This window comes from Xiphias gladius, chromosome 17, assembly GCF_016859285.1.
Source record: "Xiphias gladius isolate SHS-SW01 ecotype Sanya breed wild chromosome 17, ASM1685928v1, whole genome shotgun sequence".
Taxonomy (NCBI): domain Eukaryota; kingdom Metazoa; phylum Chordata; class Actinopteri; order Istiophoriformes; family Xiphiidae; genus Xiphias; species Xiphias gladius.
Genome location: NC_053416.1, coordinates 28,186,310 through 28,210,244, shown reverse-complemented (window position 1 = coordinate 28,210,244; position 23,935 = coordinate 28,186,310). Strand labels below are relative to the sequence as shown.

General features: G+C 38.9%; 1 protein-coding gene across 2 annotated transcripts; it reads right to left on the bottom strand.

Annotated features, from left to right (window-relative positions):
• Positions 1-1,792: 1,792 nt before the first annotated feature.
• On the bottom strand, positions 1,793-23,480 carry LOC120802124 (dapper 1-like). Of its 2 annotated transcripts, none has more exons than XM_040149614.1 (3): positions 22,957-23,480; positions 6,876-7,005; positions 1,793-5,085 (listed from the first exon to the last, which is right to left on the bottom strand). In XM_040149614.1, exons 1-3 carry the CDS (start codon positions 23,209-23,211, stop codon positions 3,437-3,439), a joined length of 2,034 nt encoding a protein of 677 aa, XP_040005548.1. In that variant the 5' UTR covers positions 23,212-23,480; the 3' UTR covers positions 1,793-3,436. The 2 variants fall into 2 exon arrangements, with proteins under 2 accessions (XP_040005548.1, XP_040005547.1); XM_040149613.1 differs by having other exon boundaries at positions 1,793-5,088; positions 22,957-23,459.
• Between the last annotated feature and the right edge of the window lie 455 nt (positions 23,481-23,935).

Below are 23,935 nucleotides of genomic sequence, written 5' to 3'. Positions count from 1 at the left end.
TGTGATGTATTTGTAACAACGTAATTAATATTTTTTCGATGGGCTATTTGGGATTTTTGTGGTAATGATTACATAATAATCATGAAAAAAAATGCACCATTTGAATACTGATTTGGATGTCGATTACCGTGGCATAGAAGCTTTGAAGCTTTGAGTCATTTGGCTCAGCTCTAGTAGTAGTATAGTTATAGTTGTGACATAGTAGGAATTAAGTAGTAATAGTAGTTGTGATAGTAAAAATAGCCTAGTTATAGCTGGAGTTATAGTAGTAACAGTGATAGTAGTAGTAGAAGTAGTAGTGGTAGTAGTGGTAGCTGTAGCAGTAACAATAGTGGCATTACCATATATAATAGGAATAGTAGTAGTAATAGTAGTAGTTGCAGCAGTAGTGGTAATAATTATTCTATTAGTAAAATCAGCCTTAACCCTGCGAAAGCGGTAAATCACAGTAGAGTCTCATGGATCATGAAATCCAGATGACCAAGAACTTTTGGCATAATCCACTCTTCTTCTGTAATGTTGGTGATAGCTAAGAGAGTAATATTTGGATCACTACTCTTAAACAAGCCATCGTTCCCCTTGAGCCCTTAACTTTCCACTTTAATCCCTCCTCTCTCTGTCACCTCCCCCACTCTCTTTCTCCCATACTTTTCAATCACTCAGCAGTGACTTATGTGTGTTTGTGTGTATGTGTATGTGTGTGTGTGTGTGTGTGTGTGTGTGTGTGTGTGTGTGTGTGTGTGTTTTTCTCTACCTGTGTCATGATGTGTGGTCTGCCTTGGGACGTTTACATTATGGCCATTTGGTAACACCTATCTGGTGCCAGCGAGCATAATGCACTGACCAAGCTTCCACTGACAAAAAAATTTGTTGATGTGGCAGTGTTTTTCTAGAATGTTAAAGAAACACAACTTTTTTTTTTGGCATTTTTAATTTTTAAAATACTTTAATTTCATACACTGCATTTTGTCAAAGATATTTTGTACAAAAAGAAGCTAATAGTGAGTTGGTTAGTGCATGATAAATGATAATACTGTCATATATTCAAAGTGACATTCTTTGGGCAGGCACATTTTTATTAATCTGTAAGTGTGTCCTACTATTAACATTAAAACATTAGAAACTAACTTGCTGCTTAACATTTTATACAGCATCCTTCAAGAATACTTGCTCTGTAAGTGAAACATTCGGTCTCACCAACATTTTCTAAAGATGGTTTAAATCACACTACCGTGGTATCTCACTAGTTTGTGTCTGCTGCTAAAACAAAAATTCAAGTTCATTTCTGTTGAACTGTACTGACAATCCATTCCTTCACAGCTACTCATTTAATCTACTGTAGTCAGGGGTTAAAGTGGGGCAAAACAATCTGGAATGGCGCTCTGGTACCTTTAATTAATAAGTAGGATTAAATAAATCTGATTGTCAATTTCATACATAATAATGTAAAGCAAGTTAATTTTTTTTGTGTTGCAGCCTGATGCTCCTTCCAGGAGATGCCATCGAGATACTCACTCAACAAATCATAAAGTAATGTCACCCCACGGCCCACCCCCACACTCAACACATCCTTTTTCTGTTCTCATCCATAGTCAGACTGGCCATCGGGCAAATCCCATTGGGCCGTCGCTTCGGTGGGCTGGTGGGCCGTTAAAAAATACAAAAAGTTTTTACCACCCCTGTCAGGCCCTCTCTGTTTGTCTTTCATTTTGGGTGTGCATGGAAGCGAGCTATGTGACCCCCCCCCCCCCCCACACACACACACACACACACACACACACACACACTGGATCTTAGGGTTCCCCAACCTGCCATATCCCACTTTAACCCCTGACTGTAGTCACATTTCCTCATGTCTGACAGATACATTTACTTCCGTTTTATTATTTATAGCTGTATATGAAGAAAAACATGTAGGTCTTAAGTTAGCCTCCTATTTAAATACGGTATGACTTAACAATTCCATAATAACAGGAATGAATCATTTTAGCAACAAAAGATAATTTCACAGTCCAAATATAAAGAAACTGTGGCCTGTCATAGCATTGTAGGGTCATAGTATTTTCAACATTAAGTTTCCAATGTGAACATGTGTAACTGTCTGTTGAAGAATGAATAGAGAGAATATAAAAAAATAGATGAATAGGAGAGAAACCAGCATGGGAAACTGGGAGACAAAGGATCCTTCTTTAAAATGAAAGCTGACAACCTGGCAACAAAAACATACTTTTTAAACATGCATTAGGCTTTTTATTGATCTGCAAATCATTAAAATATTAATTTAAATATCAACAATGTCCAAAGTGTGATGCCAAGTGAGTATACTAACAAACACTTAAAGGATGTTCAATAAAAAACTCAAGATTTTAGTTAGAACACACTGGGCTTCATGCAAGAACCACTAGTACAAAGATTCGTCGTTAAGTTACATTTTAGAGAACTTTCTCATACTTTCTCTTAGGTATGAATGAAATTTATGAGTGGTCCTGACTTACTTAGTGGTCATGTAAGTCATGTCATGATAGTCCGCTTTTATCCATAGGGGTTACACTTGTTAGACTTAAAAATTATAATGCATTTGAATTTAAAGTTTCAACAGTTTTTAACTCAACAGAGTTAAAAATAAATAACTAATATAAAGCTAATGAAAAATTAATACTCTATTCACCATATCATCATCATGGCAATTTCCAAAGAACTTAAAATCTTAAAAAGAAAAAAAAAAAGTTGTTATGAGCTTATTGACTTAGTTTGTCATGGCAACTTGACAGTTGCCTCGGGCCTTTATGCAAGTTGCTATCTAGGTGAATATCCTCTTTTGCACCAGACAGTGTAATATCTCGATATTCTCTTGTCCATCTCCATGACTCTTACATGGCCTTGACCACCTCCAATCTAAATCATGGACCGCTTTGGTTTATCAACATGTTTTTTTCCAGCATCAGAACATTCTCTCTTGATTTCTGTCACAGTATGGCTCTGACTATTGACACATTGTTGGCAGCTTCAATAATAATTGTTTTGGGTCCCATAATATCACCGCTTTGCAGTGTGACAGTCTTGTATTTACTCTTGGGTAACATTTTTGTTAATGAAACATGTCTATACCAATGTGGACATTTTAGTGTACCCTTTGACAAAGCATGAGTCATCAATATAAGACTTTTAGTAAACTATAACACTTCATATACAATTTAACATCCAACTTTTGAAACAAAAAGGCTAATATGGTGATAGCCATTTCCTTCATTACTTTTTAAGGCTGATGTAAAATCATCCAATCAATTCACTCAGCGAAGATCAGAGAGATTCCATACACACATTGATTTTTATACTTACTTTTCACCATTTTATTTTATATTCATAGTTTGTCTATCATTCTATTTAGCCCAAAGCTCTGCAGCTCTTGTTCCTTCAGTTTGGCTATTATTCCACTTTATACAGTGGTCATTACTTTCAGTGAACCAGTGCGGAAGCGCAAGATCTTCTTCTTGAGGGCATGCGAGGCCTTAATCTTGACAAAAGCCTTGGGTTGTAGAGGTGCTCCAGGTGGGGCAGGAGGTGATGGAAGGGAAAGTTGAGGGGGTAGTTGTTGGGGCCAAACCAGACCACCACTTTCATCTGAGTCACTGGACAAAGAGCTGGAATCTGGAGAGTCAGCCTCACTCATGCTGGACTCAGACTCACCGTGACCTGGGTGAGGGTAGTCCTCACTAGGCTTACACAGTGGCATTTGATCCCTCTGTATGTGGTACTCCATGTGCTGATGATGGTGGGACTGGTGGTTTTGGTGGTTGTGGTTTCGTTGTGGGTAGGCATATGATACAGGTGTAGAACGAGATTTGCGTGTGCGCCTCGCACATTGGTCCCTTTGGTTTGAAGCTGAAGAGCCTTGCATAGGGGCCTGCATAGGCGGCTGGTCAGCTTCATCTTGGCTGAGCTCAAGGGTGGACTGCCAGCGGCGGTAGCTACCACTTCCTTGTTGTTTCTTGCTCCTGGATTGACTACTGCGACTTCCCCTTCCACCACTTCCACTTCCTCCACCATCCCTCTCTACTGTATTGTACTTGCGCTCTGGCATGCTGTTTTCTGACTGAGACCTACATGCCTTCCTCCCCGGCTTCCTGCTGGCACCACCTCTGTCTTCATTCAAACGACACTTCTTTGGGCCCCCTCGGCACCTGGAGGGTTGGATCTGAGATGCTGATGGCTGCTGCTCTTCATGATGATGGCCTCTTTCTGGAGAAAGCCTGCTTCGGTTGGGTTTTGGCACCCCAGAGCCCTTTTGGGGGTTGGAGTGATGATGGGCATAAGCTCTGGTGGAGGCTCGGCAGGGCTGGGCTGGAATATACTCTGCATTGACCAGCTGCTCATCAGGAGGAGATGAATGGTGAGGCTTTGACAGAGCTGGAGGGGAATGGTAGTTTTGGAAATGTTGGGGTGAATCATGCTCGCTATTGCTGGAGTCTTGATGGGCTTGCAGCACACTGCAAGACTGATAGTCTGGCGAGGTTGAACGGGAGGTGTTTACCATTAAAGCCTGCCTGGGCTTGTGATAAAAGCCTGGTTGATGCTGGACACTTTGCTGGAGGTGGTGGTGGTATGGGGGTAAGGCATCTTCATTGAACTCTATCCCTAGATAATGTTCCTGATCCAAGTTATGGCAAGCCTGTGAAGCAGTTCCCTCTGAACACTGGGATGGAGTTGAGATCACTTGAACAGACACCTGCTGTGGTGAATATTTCTCCTCCTTGCAGCATAAACTACTCTGCCTCACCACACTGACAGCTCGGGCATCATGTGCCAGGCTAGTGCGGGGCTTTGAGGGGCGTGTGGGAAAAGCTCGGCGTTGGATCAATCCAAATATATAAGTCTCTATCTTTTGGGCTTGTTGATAATCCTCCTCACTGGGATCAACATCCCTCATCTCCCCATAAGCATCAGTAACCGTGGCCTGTCTTGTTGTATCTGACAGCCATGATTCTTCTGTCTCTGTCTCCTCTGTCCCCTCAGGAGTTGAAAGGGAACGTGGGACCACAGGGTGGTAATTGTATTCAGGAGATCCATTTTGCCTGGTTACGACTTCTTCTGACAAACAGAGCAAAGACAATGGAAATTATCAGGATTATTTTTGCTGTTACCACTTCAGTAAAAGTATTCTTTTTGATGTACAAAACACATCCTCTGAGTCTACAAATCCTGACGATTGCAGATGGAAGGGAAAGACTGCGCATTACTGTGACATTCATTGTATATTATACAGTACGGTATGTATACTGTATATTGTACAGTCATGCATCTTTAGGTTAATGAGAAAGGTGTTTCTGAGAAAAATTTCTGACAAATATTGATTCACATTAACAAGCAAAAGAAGGACCCTTATATTTGAAAAACACACATGAAAATACATGAAAAATATCAAAAAACCTTGTTGGGGGAGTGTTTTTATCTGCCCAAACAGCTATATCATTACTGAATAGGTCCTATATTTCCAAAATGCGAACAGTTACATGACTTCTTACTAGGGATTTGTGATTAGTACGATAGTTAGTGGTGTAGACTTAAAGGAAATTCAATAGGTTGAAGGATTTCAAGAATAAAATAATGCTTGCATTTTACAATGTCAGTTAGAAATACATCAAAAAACAATTTCAAATATTTTATTTGAGAGTGATTTTGATATTTTGAAATTATGGAGGGACAAGACAAAGAGGTTAACCTTAAAATTTTACAATTAACAATAGCAATACACCTCTAGAATTGATATGATCGAATTGCATTATTTTCTTGTATTACACTTACAGTAATATGTAACTTTAACAAATAGTCTTTTGGTTTTGTTTAGTCATGATATTACTCTAATTTTTTATTATGATCTCAATAATAGGTAATTGTTCACACATAAAATGTAATGCTTCAACAGCAGTGTTGAGTTTTACTTGTTAACTTTTAGACCATTGCAAATATACGTTCAGGCTGTTTAATAAGTCATTCGTTTTTAGAAATTGTATATAAATATACAAATACACACAACACTGCAGTCTTTAAAGGATTCTGAGCTAAAAGGCAAGCTGAAAAAAAAAAAAAAAAAAAAAAAAAAAAATCAGTGCAAACCCATTTAGTGAATACCATTTTAGTTATGTTACCCACATAATTCCCCAAAATTAGTCACTTGCTACACAACAGCAATTCATCTTCTTTTCAGTGTACTCAAACACACATTTCAACCCATTAGTGGTCTTAGCAGACACAAGTGTAGTTCAATTATGGTTATGTGTAACCAGCATCGTGAGATTACTACCTCACGTTGGAACAGACTGGATGTTTTTCATTTTAAATCCCGGTGTGCTCAGATTCGTGTCTAAGCTACTTCATAAACATGAAGTATGGACTTAGATGTGATGGAGGATGCTTAGCCACTGAGGATGTGTAATACATTTTTCTATTTGATGATTGTTTGCCAGAAACTTAACTGTATGCTTAATGACCTCAGTGTCTATAGCAGGGAGAAAGAATCAATGGTATGAGAATGACACAGAGTCACACAGTGCACTACATGTACTGTATGTTAGAATTAGAGCAGACACAACTATTGCTCCTTCCATGCAGCATGGAGCTCACCCGACTTTTTAATTAAGTCAGTTTTAGAAATGTAATAATGAACGATTAATTCATTAAGGCACTGGAGGATATTTGTTCAGTATCTGTTTTCTGTACAAACTAAGCTATGCAAAAAAACTGATATATAACAGTTACAAAGTACTGAAATCACTGGTTTTATGCTGTAAAATAAGCTGACACAGTGTCCACCTTCAAATTACACATGCTTTACAATGGAATTTTCTGTTTGGGAGAGGCAGAGTTGATGATTTTACCTGAACTGAGTCGCCTGTCCTCCAGATCAGCAGGAGATTCTGCTGATTTGACCTCAGTATTCACCTTCAGCTCCGCCACCTGCTGTTCTAAAGACGACTTTATACCCCAGGAAGTACACTGAATACTGCTCTAAAATACACAGAAAGAGACAGAGGGCAAGTCATAAGTTTGTACTTAGAGGGAATACCGTCTCAAAAGCATGATCAAAACACCCAACTGAACATGCACACAAGAGACACACGTTTGTGTTCTTCTTATTTTCTCAATTCATTCCAGTGCTCCATGCTTCAACACTCTGTCCAATGATATTACAAAGTGCACTCTCATTTATCATTTTCACTTCCATGAAAGCAAGGGAAGCTGGTCCTTGTTAACAATTCAACTTTTGTATCACATTTTATATAAATGTTACTACCTATACAAAGGGGGTTGGTCAAATATAAGTTTTGCCCTTTTGAGATAACAATTGCAACTAATTCTAATGACTCACTCATCATCATGGTATAGGCTATGCTAAATGTGATGTTAATTTTGACACACATATTGTCATGATTTAACAAGTAACCCTATACAGTAACTTACACCAATGGACAGTAAAATGTGGGGATAGTTTCTGTCACTTTTTTTCCTCATGCATAAATTTGGATAAAGTCAGTAGAACATCCATACAACCACACCCCAATCTGCAAACAGACAATTATGTGAATATACTTAAAATACACATTCATTTGGAGTGCACATATCAAATTTCTGTCTATCTCCCAGGATGAGAGGAAGACACACAGAGAGCAATATCCTTCACATTCACAGACGGTTATGACCACAAGCACTTATTATCAAAACACTGAAACAATAACAGCCCACCCCTCCACACACACACTGAGTATGAACCATCCAAATGTAAGCTAAAGGATAGGAAAAAAATCTCTTATGTAGGAGCTGAAGCTGTCTAAACAACAGAAAACAGAGACACATAAGGGAAAAAGGAGCATTACTGAAGAAAAATACTGCTACTAAAAGACAGCTCCCATTCATAATACTTTTCACTGCATGAATTAAAAAAAAGTTTACTCCTTAAATAACAACAACTTCTGTCAACAATGATACAAAGACATCAGATAACCACTGACACACAGCAGTTGGTCATCTGATTTCTATAGAAGCCCTCAAATTTAACCAAACCCACATGCTTCACATTTGAGACACTTAAAATCTAAGGACTGCTTACTGCAGAAAATCTATTAAATGTCACCCTCTGGATTATTAATACAGTGTGTTTTATAGCTCTCAAAAGAACTGTTGTAAACCAGTAATAAACATTGGAATGACACTGCTCAAGTATTATTTAACTAGTTTGTTTCATAGTGCAGCTACTATTTGTAAAAAATGGTAGACCTAAGGAAACCCTGGAGTAATACTGCAGGAAATAAAAAAAAGATTATAAAGTAAAAGTTATATACTCGATGGGGAAAACATCTGTAATACATATTGATTCAAGTGCCCAAGGACACTTTGACATGCAGACTGCAGGAGCACGGAATCAAACCACTTACCCAACAGTTAATGGAAAACCCGCTCTACTTCCGGAGCCAAAGCTGCCCTGGTCTGACCTTAAACAACTGCCCTTTGGGTGCCATTGGGTGTGTTCTAAATATTTCACTGAGGGGGCTGAGGCTGAATAGCTAATAATATTTTTGGATGACTCTTCCTTTTGACAAAACTTTTAGATTCAGTATATTTTTAAAACCAATAAATCAAAATATGTATCCCTATTTTCTCATGTGCAGCATCTATTTCACATCAGTTTGGGCTTTGTCTGCACACGCTTATGGCATACCCAGTTTGTTTCACATAATGGGTTTTGTGAGGATTGTAGCTGTTCCAAACTGAGTAGACAGGTATCACATCATCTGTGATTTACCCACTGGGTGCCTTGCAGAAATAGATCATATCTATAAATGTAGACTGAGGTTTTAACATTATGCTTTTTTTTCCTGTATAGTCACATGTGCCTATTTGCTTCAGAAAATGGATAGCTGTTGCTGTTGGAAAGTTTCAGTTAATAGCAGTGGCTGAGAGGCCACCCCAAACTTCAGATCCAGTCCAATTTTCCAAACACCTCTGAAACCAGAGGAGAAGCTGTTTGGCAGAATCAAGTTGGAAGACTGGATAATGAGAATTTACATACTGGTCAGCCACACTAGTGTTCCTGGTATATCATTAGCTCTAAGGCTCTTTCCTAACATTTTTGTAAATACACTTACATTGCTGAGTTGATGTTACAGTAAGCCATCAGTATTATCTCAAGAATGAGAAAATAATAACTTGCAAGCTAAGTGGTAAAATATTTTCAGTAATATTTAGCTAGGTGTGGTGGGGCATTCGTAAAAGTTTATATGGAATAATAGATGAAATAATTTTTCAACACACTAGCAAGGACTGTTTTTAGAGGAAATGAAATTCGGAACGATTGAAATTAAAGTAAATAGGTAAATAACTGTAACAGACACAATTAAAGTAATCATATAGAAATTTAAAGCAATCAAAACTGAAACCCATATTTCAGATTTTCTTGACATTTGAAGACAAAAGCAGTGGTGGAATTCATGGGAACAATGGTGAGAGGGATGAGAAAATGTTGGCCGTTCAGCATTTAACATCCTCGAGACACCTTAAAAAGAACCTAGATCGTGACCTTTTTTGAGGGGAAATGTAGAGCTGTGTGTCATCAGCATAGCAATGTTAGGGATGTTGAATTTTCTAAAAAAAAAAAAAAGACCCCAGTAGAAGCATAGTGCGAAAAATTGGCTAAAATTGAACCTTTTGTGTACACCACAATGAATCAGCAGAAGAGAATAAAAGATAAATGAATTATTAGAATTAAAACTGATGCAGATAACAAACAAACTGCTCTAAGGTTCCAGCTTTTTACCAGGTCAGAACTTGAGCCTTGAATAAGTTTGGCTTGAAAGTTTGCTTTAGAGTCCTAAGTCATCATGTCTTTATGTAGATAAGGCATTTTACTGGATGAGTAGGCCAGCCAAAGTCCTGCTGTATTCATTTGAGGCACTCAGCCCACACACAATAAATTGAGTTGTAGAGCTGTGCTTTAACTAACAGTTACAAGAGCTGAAATATGGTGATTGGAATAGATTTCAGGGAAACATAAGAACTCCTGCTAGGAGAATGCATGGTCATCATACCTCCAAAATTTTCAGCATCTGAGAATTATTTCATCCATTTCTCATCATAGCCAGCTTTAAGCTATAGGAATCTAATCAATCTAATGAAGTTGTCTTTTATGCAGATTTCTCTTGAAGAATAGTAGCTGCAAATAGAAGAATTTCCACATGCCATCCTTTTTTCTTAAAGATTCAAACCATAAACTAACTTTTTCTCCGCATCACTAGACTCTTCAACACATACGGGCATAAGATTCAGTGTGTGTGTGTGTGTGTGTTTGTTTATGTGTGTATGTGGATGTGTCTGCATGCAAAATTAAGCTGGATTCATGTCAGGCATACAGTGCATAAAAGCAACTGTGTATGGGTTTAAGCAGCTTCTTATGTGAGACCACACTGGCTCAATGGCTGCTTGTTTCCCTCAAGTGAGTACACACATGCACACACAATGATGTCTTTGCTTGGACTGATACGCAGTTATCCATGAATGCACATACCCGTGCATGCACACATGTACACACCCTCAGTCCTATTGAAGCCTCGAGCTGTAAAACCGACAGCTGGACTGTCAGTGCTTCCACTGGGGTCAAACTTTAAAGCATTGGTGAGCTTGTGTCCCAGACAATTAACACTCTGTGTAGTCTAGTTGACTCCAGTTTTAACCAAGTCACACTTTGCAAGAAAGTAGATTTTTGATAAGAGTATGCAAAGTTTTATATCCTCCCTTCAATAAGTGTGTTTTTTTTCTCCTTAAATATAGGATTAGCCTGATAGGTTGACAAGAATAATATTCACTCTGGCTTGATGCTCTTGCAGTAATATTCAACCTTGGCCTGAAATGAACAGCACTCTGAAAGAATGTCATTACATTGACATTTCTGACATTTCTGACTGATAATACCTGAAACTATGACCATGAACTTCACACAACGACAATAGAATGTGTATTCCACAAACACAAGCTCTCTGTTTTCACAGGAATGCATCTGACAACAATGTACTTATTTTGGCAACAAATTTGATTTGTTGTTTTCTCTGCTTGGCATAATGTGATTATGTACAATTGAATAGTGATTTCCTGTTTAAACTAGCTTATTAAAAATAAATAAGATAATTAGGTATGCCATGAAATTTAGAGTTGATACAGGCTACTAGCAACTTCTGTAACCACGGCAACAAAGAGGTAAAGGATGCATAGATCACGATGAAAAAGAGAAAGGCTCTCATTTCTAAAATAATGGGATTAGAGAAAGATGAAGAAAAGGAGCAAAAAAAATGAGGGGGACTGGAAACATGGATTATTGTTTTCCGTTACTCCCAGTAACATGGATTAGTGGGAGTAATGCCCCCCCATCACACGCAAACAAAAGAAACACACACAGTCTATTTACATACAGAAAAATATTTGATATATGTAAATGGCAAGATTAAGGTGAAAGTTAAGGGTCTTTAAACAGTTGACAGTAGCCTGATTTCCCCAGCAACACAAGATTATATGAGTTGTTTGATGGTTTATATCTGGAAGGATGTGCCGTTGTAGACTATGAGAAGGATTTATTTATTATAACGGGAAAATTTTCTATAAAGTTCTGTTACTGAAACCAACTATAATCATAAAAGGGGTTAGATAACTCAAATTATTTTCATGGCTGTAGCAATGAAAATATTATTGTGTTACACTGGTTATAGCTGAAAGGGTACATAGTTCTCTCTGCATTGAGTGCATATATTGTAATGCATTTAAAAATGCTGGTGGAGGGACAGCTCACTACCTTAGTCAAACAAGTGTTGCAATTTCTACAACCCTGAATTCCCAGTAGTGTTATAAAGTCACTTTTGGCTGTGGGTAATTGGTGGCCTAAAGTCTCACTCTCTCAGGGTTCAAATCAGTTTCTCAACTCAACTCCTATTATACCAGTTATTAGTAAATGGGCATAAAAGTTAGACTTAAACAAAAATATTATTATTACAGTAAAGGATAGTTAAAAAACAATTTCTGGAGTAACATTCACACATAATTCTGCAACAATCAAGTCATATAGCGAAATTTACCATGTTATCCTATAGCTTGGTTACATAACATAAACACTGCAAAACATAGCTAATCATTAAACAAAAACAAAAAAACAGTGCCAAAGTACCATATTACGCTCTGGTTGACATATCACATCTCCCCATTCAGCTTTGTGTTGATTTAGAGTAACAATACTATCATGTCTACAAAATATAAACTTAAGACACCTGTTGCAATAAAAATGAAATATAAGTACCATACAATGCAATTGAACTGTTTTTTTTTTTGTTTTTTTTTACTAGACCAGTGCACATGGAGTGACTGAAATTTCATGTTCAATAACAGCCAGTACAGCTTTGTTTAAACCAAATGTGAAGGTGCTATATAACTGGTTCAAATATGGTTCCCTCTTAAAACTTTGTGGGCAGTACATTCCACATCTCTAAGTACGCTTGGTACTATACTGTATCTTCAGATGACAAACAATGAAATTAAGCATCCACGGGTGCAGCTCAGGTTTCATACTGAGGTTAAGGAGGCAGTTGGCAGCTGTTGTGCTTTATATAGTCAAAAGAATTTGAACTGGAACTACTGCAGCACAGTCAGAGGACTTTTGGAGGAATTTAATCAACTAGAATGAGCGGACATCAGGCTGTGGAGACATGGCATCTGGCGCCAAGATGCCAGCTGGAGAGCTCAGGACCAACACTGCCCAGCATCCATTCAGTGACTGCATTTTTCAGCTGAATGTTTATCAGAGTCAGATGGAGCTTTTTATGGGATTGTTTCTTCCTCTATCCACTGAAATGAGTTGATCTCTACATTGATTACCACAGTAAATCCCCTTCTGTGTCTCGGAGACGTTGTGGTCATTGGCTTTCCCTTGATTACAGCCAGACAGTTAACACATAGTGGAGCTTACTGTCGGATGTAGTGAGACTGTGACCATTTTCCGTGAATTACGAACATGAATTGAATTGTGCTGTGGTAGATATCTTTGTTTTTCCCCCCTTCTTCAATACTGTATTGCATTTGTTACTTTGCTACTGCTACTGGATTTACTTCTGATACTTTCTGTTGATCCATGCCATGAGCTAGGTTTACTTGTGTAAACATACACACCAGTATAAGAAAGCCAGCGTATTTGACTGTTGGCCGCTGAAGCAGTTGGTGGATTGGTGCCTTGCTCAAGGACAGTTGAATAGCAGCTGCTGAAGAAGGGAGATTGTTTCTGCTTACTTTCCTCATGTTTTGTCAGCTGCTCAGCTCTTTAAAGAAGCAACTCTACACTCATGATCCTGTGCCTCCATTATTACTTCACTGTCACTGTAACTTCACTAATTTGTACCTGATGCTGTTATTTGGGTGAACTTACTGCAATAATTGTTAGCGAAAATTTCTCTTTTTTCCTTTGTTTTGTGGACCATGCTATAAGTACGAGGGAATGATCTGCAGACTGTTAATAAGTGATTGCCCGTTACAGCCTTAATCTTTATGCGTGTAAAATATAGGTGTGTCTGTGTATAGTATGTATGGGTATGCTGTGTATGAATAGGCATGTATGCATGTATGTTCATCTATGTATTATGGCTGACCCGAATGCCTCAAAGACTCAAGCTTCTACCCTTGCCATGGTAATCCACGCCCAAATCAGTATTCAAATGCTGCATTTCTTTTATTATTTTTCTCTATATGCAGTATCATAAAAATCCCAATAGCCCATAAAAAAGGAAATAATTCAACATTATTCATCATGCATCATCATTGATTATTATTAGTTATTCTCAGACAAGGACATTTAATCTTAGTGATAATTTTTTGCGTCAGTCACAGCTCTCATCTAACGTTACCAGCACTGACACTGGGAGAGTGACAGTGCTTACTAGTTACAACTACGCTAACAAGGTGTCCAAAAAGTGAAGCGTCTGAAATAACTTCCAAATTTTCAAAGACAACCCCCAAAAAGTTCAGCAAGTCACCTTAAAACTGTAAGTAACTTAGGCGTCTTGCAGAATTTTAATTTTTCTATTATGGCTGATGTTAGTGCAACGTGCATTCTAACAAATTATAATGTTGAAGTCCCCCCACCCTCAACAGCTTTGAATATTCAGGAGTAATTCTCACTGAAGCTTTGAAGGCCAAAAAATTATGATTCAGGTCAGCATTAATGCATGTGAACATGTCAATATACAGTGGCTTCAAAAAGTATTTAGACCCCTTCACATTTTGCACACTTTGTGTTGTAGTTTTAATCTTAAATGGATAAATTTGCCATCTTTGCCCATCAGTCTATACTTATAATCCATAATAACAAAGTGAAAAGATATGCGTATAAATGTTTCTAAATTTATTAAAAAAGAATAAACCCGAAATCTCTTATTTACAAAATCCGACACTTAGCCCAGCACTATGTTCTGTTTTACTGGGCATTGAGGGTGGGTCTGATTTTGTCATGCTTACCACCATTACCGTTATGAACTTATATTATTTAATTTATTTATTATAATGTATGTATTATTCATTAATTTTATTTAATTATTATTAATTGTTTTTAGAGATGCAAAATGAAAAAATTTGTAAAAAAAAATTACTGCAATAACATAAGAATGAACATGTATCATCCACAGTACTCGGTGCTCTGACATGATTATAATTCTTGTTATTTGACTATGCAGAGCACGCGCGCGGGCACACACGCTGGCACGCCCACACAAAACATGTTTTGAGTTTACATTTTAATGTACCCTCTGATTAGTCCCTGCACATACAGGAGGCCACAGTGACTGTTGTGCTGCTTCTCCAGCTGCTGTCAGTTGTCACATGGCTATCAGCAGCTCCTGTTGAGGAATAAATACACTTACTCTCTCATACACACACAAACACGGATTCTCTCTCGGCCTGGCTCTGTTTCTTGTGAATCGCGGGCAGGTGGTTTTTCTCTTTGTTCACTTTGCATCTTTTCTCATCCAAACACAAACACACAGAGTCAGATCTGTAAGTATTTGGACAGTGACACAATTTTTGTAATTTTGCCTCTGTACACAACCACAATGGATGTGAAACGAAGCCATCAAGATGTAATTGAAGTGGAGACTTCCACCTTTAAATCAAGGGGTTTAACAAAAATATTGCATTAACCATTTAGAAATTACAGCCATTTTTATACATGGTCCTGTTCATGGGATCTCTCAATATGCACTCCTAAGGGATGTCAATGCAAATTAAGGAGGCCATTATTAGGCTGAAAAACAAAACAAACCTATCAGACAAATAACAGAAACTTTAGTAGTGGCCAAATCAACATTTGGGTACAATCTTAAAAAGAAGGAATACACTGGCAAGCTAAGGAACACCTAAAGGCCTGGAAGACCACAGAAGACAAATAAAGTGGATGATCACAGAAATCTTTCCCTGGTGAAGAAAAACCCTTAACAACATCTAGCCAAGTCAAGAACACTCTTGAGAAGGTAGGCGTATCATTGTAAAAATTGACAATCACCACAAGGTGCAAAATACCAGTAACACAGATCAGAAAGGCCAGATTAGACTTTGCCAGAAAACGTCGAAAAAAAGCTTACCCAGTTCTGGAACAAGATTCTTTAGGCAGATGAAACCAAGTTTAACTTGGAGAGAAATGGCTCATGATCTAAAGCATACCACATCTGTTAAACATGATGGTGGCAATGTTATGGCATGGGCATGTATGGCTGCAAATGGAACTGGGTCACTAGTGTTTATGGATGTTGTGGCTGCTCATAGAAGTATTCTGAATTGTACAGGGCTATACTACCTGCTCAAATTAAGCTAAATGCTGCCCAACTGATAGGACTAGGCTTCACAGTACAGATGGATAATGACAGTACAGATGGTTTACTGCAAAAGCAAGCCAAGAGCTTCTCAAGGCAAATAAATTAAATATTTTTCAATGGCCAAGTCAGTTACCTGACTGTACATGCTTTTCACTTACTAAAGACAAAAGTGTAGGCAGAAAGTCCCACAAACAAGCAGCAACTGAAGGCAACTGCAGAAAAGGCCTGGCAATGCATCCCAAGGAAGGAAACTCAGCATTTAATGATGCCCATGGGTTAGATTTTCATCAGTGTTTAAAAAAATATATATATCTTCAACCTTCCCCTGACACCACCTCCAACCCCCATTTTTTGTCTCCCTAACCTATTGTCATTTCCCCAGTGGCTTTCTCTCTCTCCCTCACTGTGTCTGTTTGTCTGAGTGAAAGCAGGTGTTCTGGAGTGAGAGCAGAGCCACATCAGCTGCACCTCATCACTGTAATCAAGTCCTCTGCAAATACCCAGCTCTGCCACTACTACCCTGCCAGATCCTTAGTCTCTGCCTTACTCAGTCAATGCTATAAGCCATTTGTGTCCTTGCAACTTGCTGTTCTGGGTCAGCCTGTTTCCTGTTGCCTGTATCATGACCCTTGTCTCCTGTCCCCTATAGTTCCATCTGCTCTTGTCTCCAGACCCTGACTCCAGGCCCTGGCTCCTCATCTTGCCTCCCTGGACTCTCATCATTTTTTTCTTTTCCTTGCTCTGCAGCTCAAGCCTCCACTTTCTCACTAGCCATTTCCCCAAGCCTGTTCCACTGGTCTCCCCTCCATTCACTGCGCCATCATTACCATCACCCTCTTCCATAAATAAACTTCTTAACTACAACTTGCTTACCCCTTGTCTCTGTATGCACCTAGGTTCACTAGTTGAGAAGCCCCACTTACGAAGATGTGGATATTTCACCGAAGACCAAAACTTCTACTTAAAACCCCAACTAACTAAACATAATTGGATCACCAAAGCCAGTAGACTTGATCCTCCTTAGGTACAATAAATATGTTTACCAAATTTTTCAAGATATGTCACTGAAAACAAAAACTGACAACTTCATGATGGTGCTAAAGTAAAAGACAGTAAAAGTCCTTAGGCTTAATTTTCTGGGGACCACAAGTGTTTTATAAAATTTATAACAATCCATGAAATACTTCTGGAGCTATTTCAATTTGGACCCAAATAGTTGAATGGACAGATGGATGGACTGATGGATGGATGGACATTGCCATCCCTAGAGCCCAGTAGCCAATATGTGGGTCTGATCAGAGTGGCAGGTTGGAAATACTGACCCATGAGTCATTTCAGTCTGATGTAGTAGTTCTGGCTATAAATTAATTAACTAATATTTTCCTCTCTGATTTTTGTGAGTTTGATACAAATCATTTATATTGGTACATACTGCCTCCTTCCAACTACTTTTTTTATGTGTTACCCAACTGCCAGCCATATAAATGAAAGTATTACAACCTTAGACCTTGTTAGAAACTCACTTGACTACTGTGTGACAAAGTTTAGCTTCAAGCAGTGAAGATGGTACCTAACTGAATGAGGTTTTCCCCTCAGGGTTTACCGTAGCTGGATTCATTGCTGTTGATGCCAAATCTGACCCTATATTCTGTAAGCCTCAGCAGAAACCCAGATTCATCAGACCAGGCTATGTTTTTCAAATCTTCAGCTGTCCAGTTTTGGTCAGCCTGTGCCTGCTAGAGCCTCAGATTTCTGTCCTTGGTTGACAGGAGTGGAACCTGACGTGTTGTTCTGCTGTGTTAGCCTCTCCAACTCAAGGTTGGATGTGTTGTTCATTCACTGCAGTTGTAAAGAGTGGTTGTCTAAGTTACCATAGCCCTTCTGACAGCTCCAACCAGTCTGACCATTCACCTTTTGACCTCTCTCATCAACAAGGTTTTTCCATGCACAGAACTGCTGCTCACTGGATGTTTTTTCTTTTATTGTTGTTGTTGTTTTTGGCAACTGTCTGAGTAAACTCTAGAGACTGTTGTGTGTGAACAGCCCAGGAGATTAGCAGTTTCAGAAATACTCAAACCAGCCCATCAGGCACAAACAATCATGCCATGGTCAAAGTCACTGAGATCATATTTTTTCCCCATTTTGATGTTTGATATGAGCATTAACTCAATCACCTGTATCTGCATGAGTTTATGAATTGCACTGCTGCCACATGACTGGCTGATTGGTTAGTTGCATGAATAAACAGGTGAACACACATCCCTAATATAGTGCTTACTGAGTGTGTCTTTTATTGTATATGGCCTGAGTCAGGTTGTTTTGGACATACAACAGCTAATCTGCATGGGCTCATGCTCTATCTATCTTACCTCTCTATCGTAGGGTAGCTTTTAAGTAGGTGTACATATTTGTAGTTCTTAATTTTAATTTTTTCCTTGCTGCACACTGCCTTTTGGATTACGTACTATAGGTTCACTGGCCCTTTAAGAAATTTTTTTTGTTTTTTCTCTTGCTCATCGCCGCTCATCTTTCAACCCCATTCACTTGCATGCTAGATTGCCTACTGACCACAAAATAAAAATGTGGGTCACTTTTTGTGACCCATGAGTCACTGGTCAGGCCGAAAACAGCGCTCTCTACTGCGCTCAGTCAGTGCCCAAGCAATGACCTCCCACAGATCAAAATATTCCATAGCCCTACTGGATTGATGAATATCAATTCATATATTATATTATATTATATTATATTAAGTAGCATTTTGAGGTGACTAAGCAGACTGAAATCAAGTAGGCAGACAGAATCAAGGAACCAACTCTGACAGAGGGGATGATACAATGTGTTGCTCTTGGTAATAATAAACAAGTAGGGATTGATAAATCCTTGTAATTCAGCTACCATGCTTAGAAACAAGTGGTGAATAAGAGGGGATGAGGAGATTCTCATGACTTGAAACAAGGGAGGGACTTGCAGAGGAAGAATATGGTGAAGAGGCTGTTGGAGGCCCAGCAATACCGTAAAGCAGGACCTGAAAAACACCAGGCAACCAAGAATCATGGTAAATACATGTACATCTGGCAACAAGTCTAAAGCAGCAACTGGCCTTAAAAATGAAATTATTAAGGATCTCCAATCATGGCTGAGGATTTCAAGCTGGCCTTGGATTCCACTGGAAACCAGAGGAGTCTCAGAGGGTGTACCCTGATGGCCAGTCTAATCCTGTTCCAGACTGCCTGACTGGCTATTTGCTACTTTTATAACTAGAAGAAGATGAGTTTTGGTAGTTTCATATTTTTTAAAAGTCTTTTTTTTTTTTTAAAGATTTTATGAGGGTGCAGTGACTTCCTGGAGTCCTAGCTGGTTGCCTGTCAACCTCACAGTGAAGACTACAGGAAGTCATTGTGCTCAGCCACTAGACCCACGGAGTAGTTGCAGCACATATTTCTATTCCCACAACCACAACTTGACGTTTTTACATTTTTGTTTGTGTACACATTGTGTATGGAAACAAACGTGCTGCAACATGTTAATCTGTGAGATTTAAAGGTGTCAGTAGCTGTACTTTTTTCCCATTTGGACAGAGCCAGGCTAGCTGCTTCCCTGTGCTTCCAGCCTTTAAGCAAAGCTAAACACCTCCTGGCACTAGTCAACGACAGGTCAAAATATTCTTTTAAGCAACATTTTTATAGGTTTACAAATGAAATTTGTGAACCTCAACATCACAGTTGGTAGCCATCATTATAGAATCTTTGTATTAGTATTTATACAGCAGGTGTGTACACAAAAGATAACTTGTCTGTTGAAAAGTGAAATTTTCCAGGTGTGGCAACAACTGTTCACTAAAATGTTCACTCTAGCCTAGAGCAAACAGTTCTAACCCTCAAAAGATGATCATATGAAATAAATACATAAATACTGTAAAAACAAACAAACAAAAAGACTGGTTAGATTTTCTCTGTCTGTTTGTCACCAATGTCAATAGACCTTTATCTAAACTACAGAAAACCTGTATTGGGCAAGACCTTAAAGTCACAAACATACCCATGGGCTGCAATAGCTGCTTGCTCTATATTTATCTCATTTGCCAACATAAAAGAAGTGCCCAATCCAAGCCTAAGTCTTGACAAAAAAGCAAACAAGCGTAATTCCCAAAATGCTGAATATTTGCTACCCTTCAGTATTCACAAGATGATATATACTTGATATGATATTTATCTATAAAGCTGCTTCAATTAATTATTACGGTCGCTTCTTAGTTGGTTGTCTGACTTGTCTGAGAATTTCATAGTAAAAACACTAATTCTGTCAGAGACCCAACTAATTAAAACTGCTGACCCCTCATAGCAGCTTCAGATGAAGTCTGCAATACATTTTTGCACAAAACAATGACTATGGATTTTGTCCCCCATGAGTTCCATTGAAAGGGATTAGGAAGGGATCTTTATTAATGAGAGTAAGGACGAGGGTTACAGCAAGCAAAACCTGTTTCAGTGTTCATAAGGGCAACTTGCTATTATTTTAAGACAGACTTAAAAATGTGAATCTATCCTTTAAGGACTGACTGTGAATTTTTGCTCCATTTTCAAATGTCTTTTAAAAATTTTGATCTCAGTGACCCTACCTGATTGAACAAAGAACAGGATGCAGGATGGAATCAATAGCTAGAACAGTAAAACACTTAAAGAGGTTTAAAACTGTAAATTTAGAGTATTTAAGTCTAATCTAAAGAGCTCATGGTACCTTATTACCCCAGTAGAACACTGTGCTCCCAGAATGCAGACTTTTGTGATTCCTAGAGTCTCCAAAAGTAGAATGGGAGGCAGAACCTTCGGTTTTCAGGCTCCTCTACTATGGAACCATCTTCCAATTTGGGTCCAGGAGGCAGAAACCCTCTCCAGATTTAAGAGTAGGCTTAAAACTTTACTTTTTGATAAAGCTTACAGTTAGGGCTGGCTCAGGCTTGGCTTGAAACACCCCTTAGTTATGCTGCTATAGGCCTAGACTGCCGGGGGACTTCTCATGGTGCACCGAGCTCCTCTCTCCTCCTCTTCCTCTCCATCTGGACGCATTCATATCACATTAGTGCTTGTTACTAACTTGACTTCTCTCTCCCATAGTTTTGTGCTTTCTTGTCTCTCTCCTCCTGTCACTTTCTGCAGGAATTTCTTCCCCTGGTGCTAGAGAGTCTGGATCTGTGATCGCAAAGCACCTACTGCCCCCGTAATCCTGTGCAACACCGACTGCTTCGTTTATTTAGTATTATTATTCACCATGTTATTATAATTATTAGTTGTATTATTAGTCTCATTATTGTTATACATCTTTATGTCTACCTGTACTGTGCAGTGTTCTCTTTTCTCCCTCTTACAAATATTCAGTTGTTGATGATTAGAGGACAGTCATGTGGTTCGGTTGTTTTGTGCTTATGCTTTTCCAATTTGTTTGTTGTTTTTCTTTTCTTTCTAAATTTATGTCCATGAAATATGTTGCAATTGAAATCTCTATCAGATTCTAGTGGTTTCCTCATTCTGGTGGTGTCCTCAAGTCTTCAGAGAAGGAATTTCAAGTATCCATCGGTCCAGAGTTGACTACCCTTTAGCCGCACAGTAATCCTTAATGCCATTGAATTAGATGAATCATGGTTTAGAAATCTGTTATGGCCTACATAAAATGGTGGGCAAAAGATAGATGTGAAATTCCATTACTGGTATCAACAGCAACTGAATCTTAGTCTTACAATATTTTTCATACTGTGGTACTTTATTAAATGTTATACTGCATTAGGCATAAACTTTATAGTTGGGAAATTTTCCAAATTCTGTAGACAGATAGAAAGTCATGTGTTGGATCCGTTTTCCACTGATGACAAGGTCCTTAATTTTCTGTTGTTGTTTCTAAAGTTTCTATGTTTTTAACTCTTTTTAATGACTACTGGCAAGTCATCGACTGCACTTACATAGCGCTTTTATAGTCTTATTGACCACCTAAAACTCTTTACACCTCCGCCACATTCACCCATACAGCACTTTTCTATACAAAAAGAACTTTCAAAACACCCATTCTCAAACCCATGATACATCGAAGGCAGTTTGGGGTTCAGTATCTTGCCCAAGTACACCGTGACATGCAGACTGTAGGAGCCAGGGATCGACCCACCAACCTCCTGGTTAGTGGACAACCCACTCTGCCTCCTGAGCCACAGCCGACCCACACCCTAGTCACAGAGCTGGGTCAGCTCCAAATCTCAATAAACTTAATACTTGATCCTCAAAATATGTTTTGTAAAGAGTCAGACAAAATCCGTCTTTTGTTCATGTGAACAGTCTTGCATTGTTCACTATCACAGTCAGTGGGGAGGGGTTTATCTTTGTATCTGCTGCATCCCTTTTCTGGAAAGCGCTTGTCTAACTACTGCTGCACAAAGCTGATAGACCACAGGATCATCACCCTTGGAGGCAACTGGAGGTATCCTGAATAATATCAGTTTCTTTTGCTGCCTACATTTGTTTCAAATACCAATAATTTGTATAATTTATTTAAGCAAATGTAACTGTCTGTTTCTTGGGACTGTAAAAAATGTGTTAATAATACACACATTTCTTAAATTTTATTTAAATTATTTATTTCAATAAAATGTCAGATGGCATCTTGGCTTGTAGGTCTGAAATTTGCTTCAACGTCTCAGAGTGTAGATGGTCCTTCAGTGCTATACTTTGAATTATATTGATGTTATGTATAAATTTTGGCAAAAATTAAATGCTAAATAGTTGATATTTGCCTGAGAATCCAAACTCCTTTAATCTGAGGCCTGTGTTTCATATCCATAAGCATCATCTGCCAAGGACATTAAGCAGATGGAAAACAGGCAACAAGCAACAAACTGCATGAAGTAGTGGGTTCTGTTGTCAAACAAGGATCACATTGCGGGGCCCTTCATGTGCAAAGTTTTGGAAACAGGTCCCATGGCGCACGCCACACCACACTTTTCGTCAACTGTCCTTTACGTCAGCAAACCATCAGGACATAGATTTTACCAACTTTATTACCTAAGAACCATCATCAAACAAACATTACTTACAGATTGGAACCCGAGGCCACATGAATCCGACGCGTTGCTGTTTGGTGAGTCCAGGGCGCAACGTGCCGACCGTAGAGCTCCCCAAGGCGGACGCCCAGGAACAGGAGCCTCTCCGAGGCAGAGAGCGCTCAGCACCCTGCATTCTTGCCTCTGTTTCAGCAGCTCCAGCTCGCACAGGCCGGCCAGACTTGCCTCCAGCCGCTCCTTATTTCGACTGCGCTCCGCTTTCATGGGCAGAGAAAACGCAGGGAACATGACTCCAAAATAGGCTGGTAGCTCTGGTAAAAACGTATAGCCTTCTTTCCAATTTCCAAAAAAAAAGGGAGGCTGAATAAATCCACTGAAGACGTGATTCACTCTTCTATTCTCTGGTTACCAGCAGTGAAACGGCTGTAGGTTTCAGCTGCTGAAATCACTGTCGGACTTGAATCCATTCCCCCCTTCTTGCCTGCGCTCTGCTGTGCAGTCTCACTTGGGCAGCTGTTGGTGGAGCCTATGTAAGCATGCAGCCTTTTGTTGGCTCTGCCAGACACCCACCAACGACTGAGGTAACTGTAGTCTCATACTAATCTAATGCTGAGCTCTATAAAATAGCAGTTGAAAATACGAAATACAATAAAAATGAACTGTATAGATTAACTGCCCATAATGTCATTAAAGAGTGATAGAATATACAAAATGGTGTGTTTGTGGTGATCAATGGTGAGATCTACTGTGATTAAGTGTGATTCATTCCAGTTAACAAAATATTTTTAGATGTTATCAACAGTGGACTTACGGCCACTGCCTCTATAGAATCACGGGGAAACATATAGTGGCACAGGCCTACTAAAATAAATGTAGGATATGTGATGGGATATGCACTACATACAGTAAATACTGTAGATATTCTATGATTGGATACTGTAGATACAATTATAGAGTAAAAACTCCACTTACCTGTGACAGGTTATTCATACTGACCAGGAAATGTGCCTTT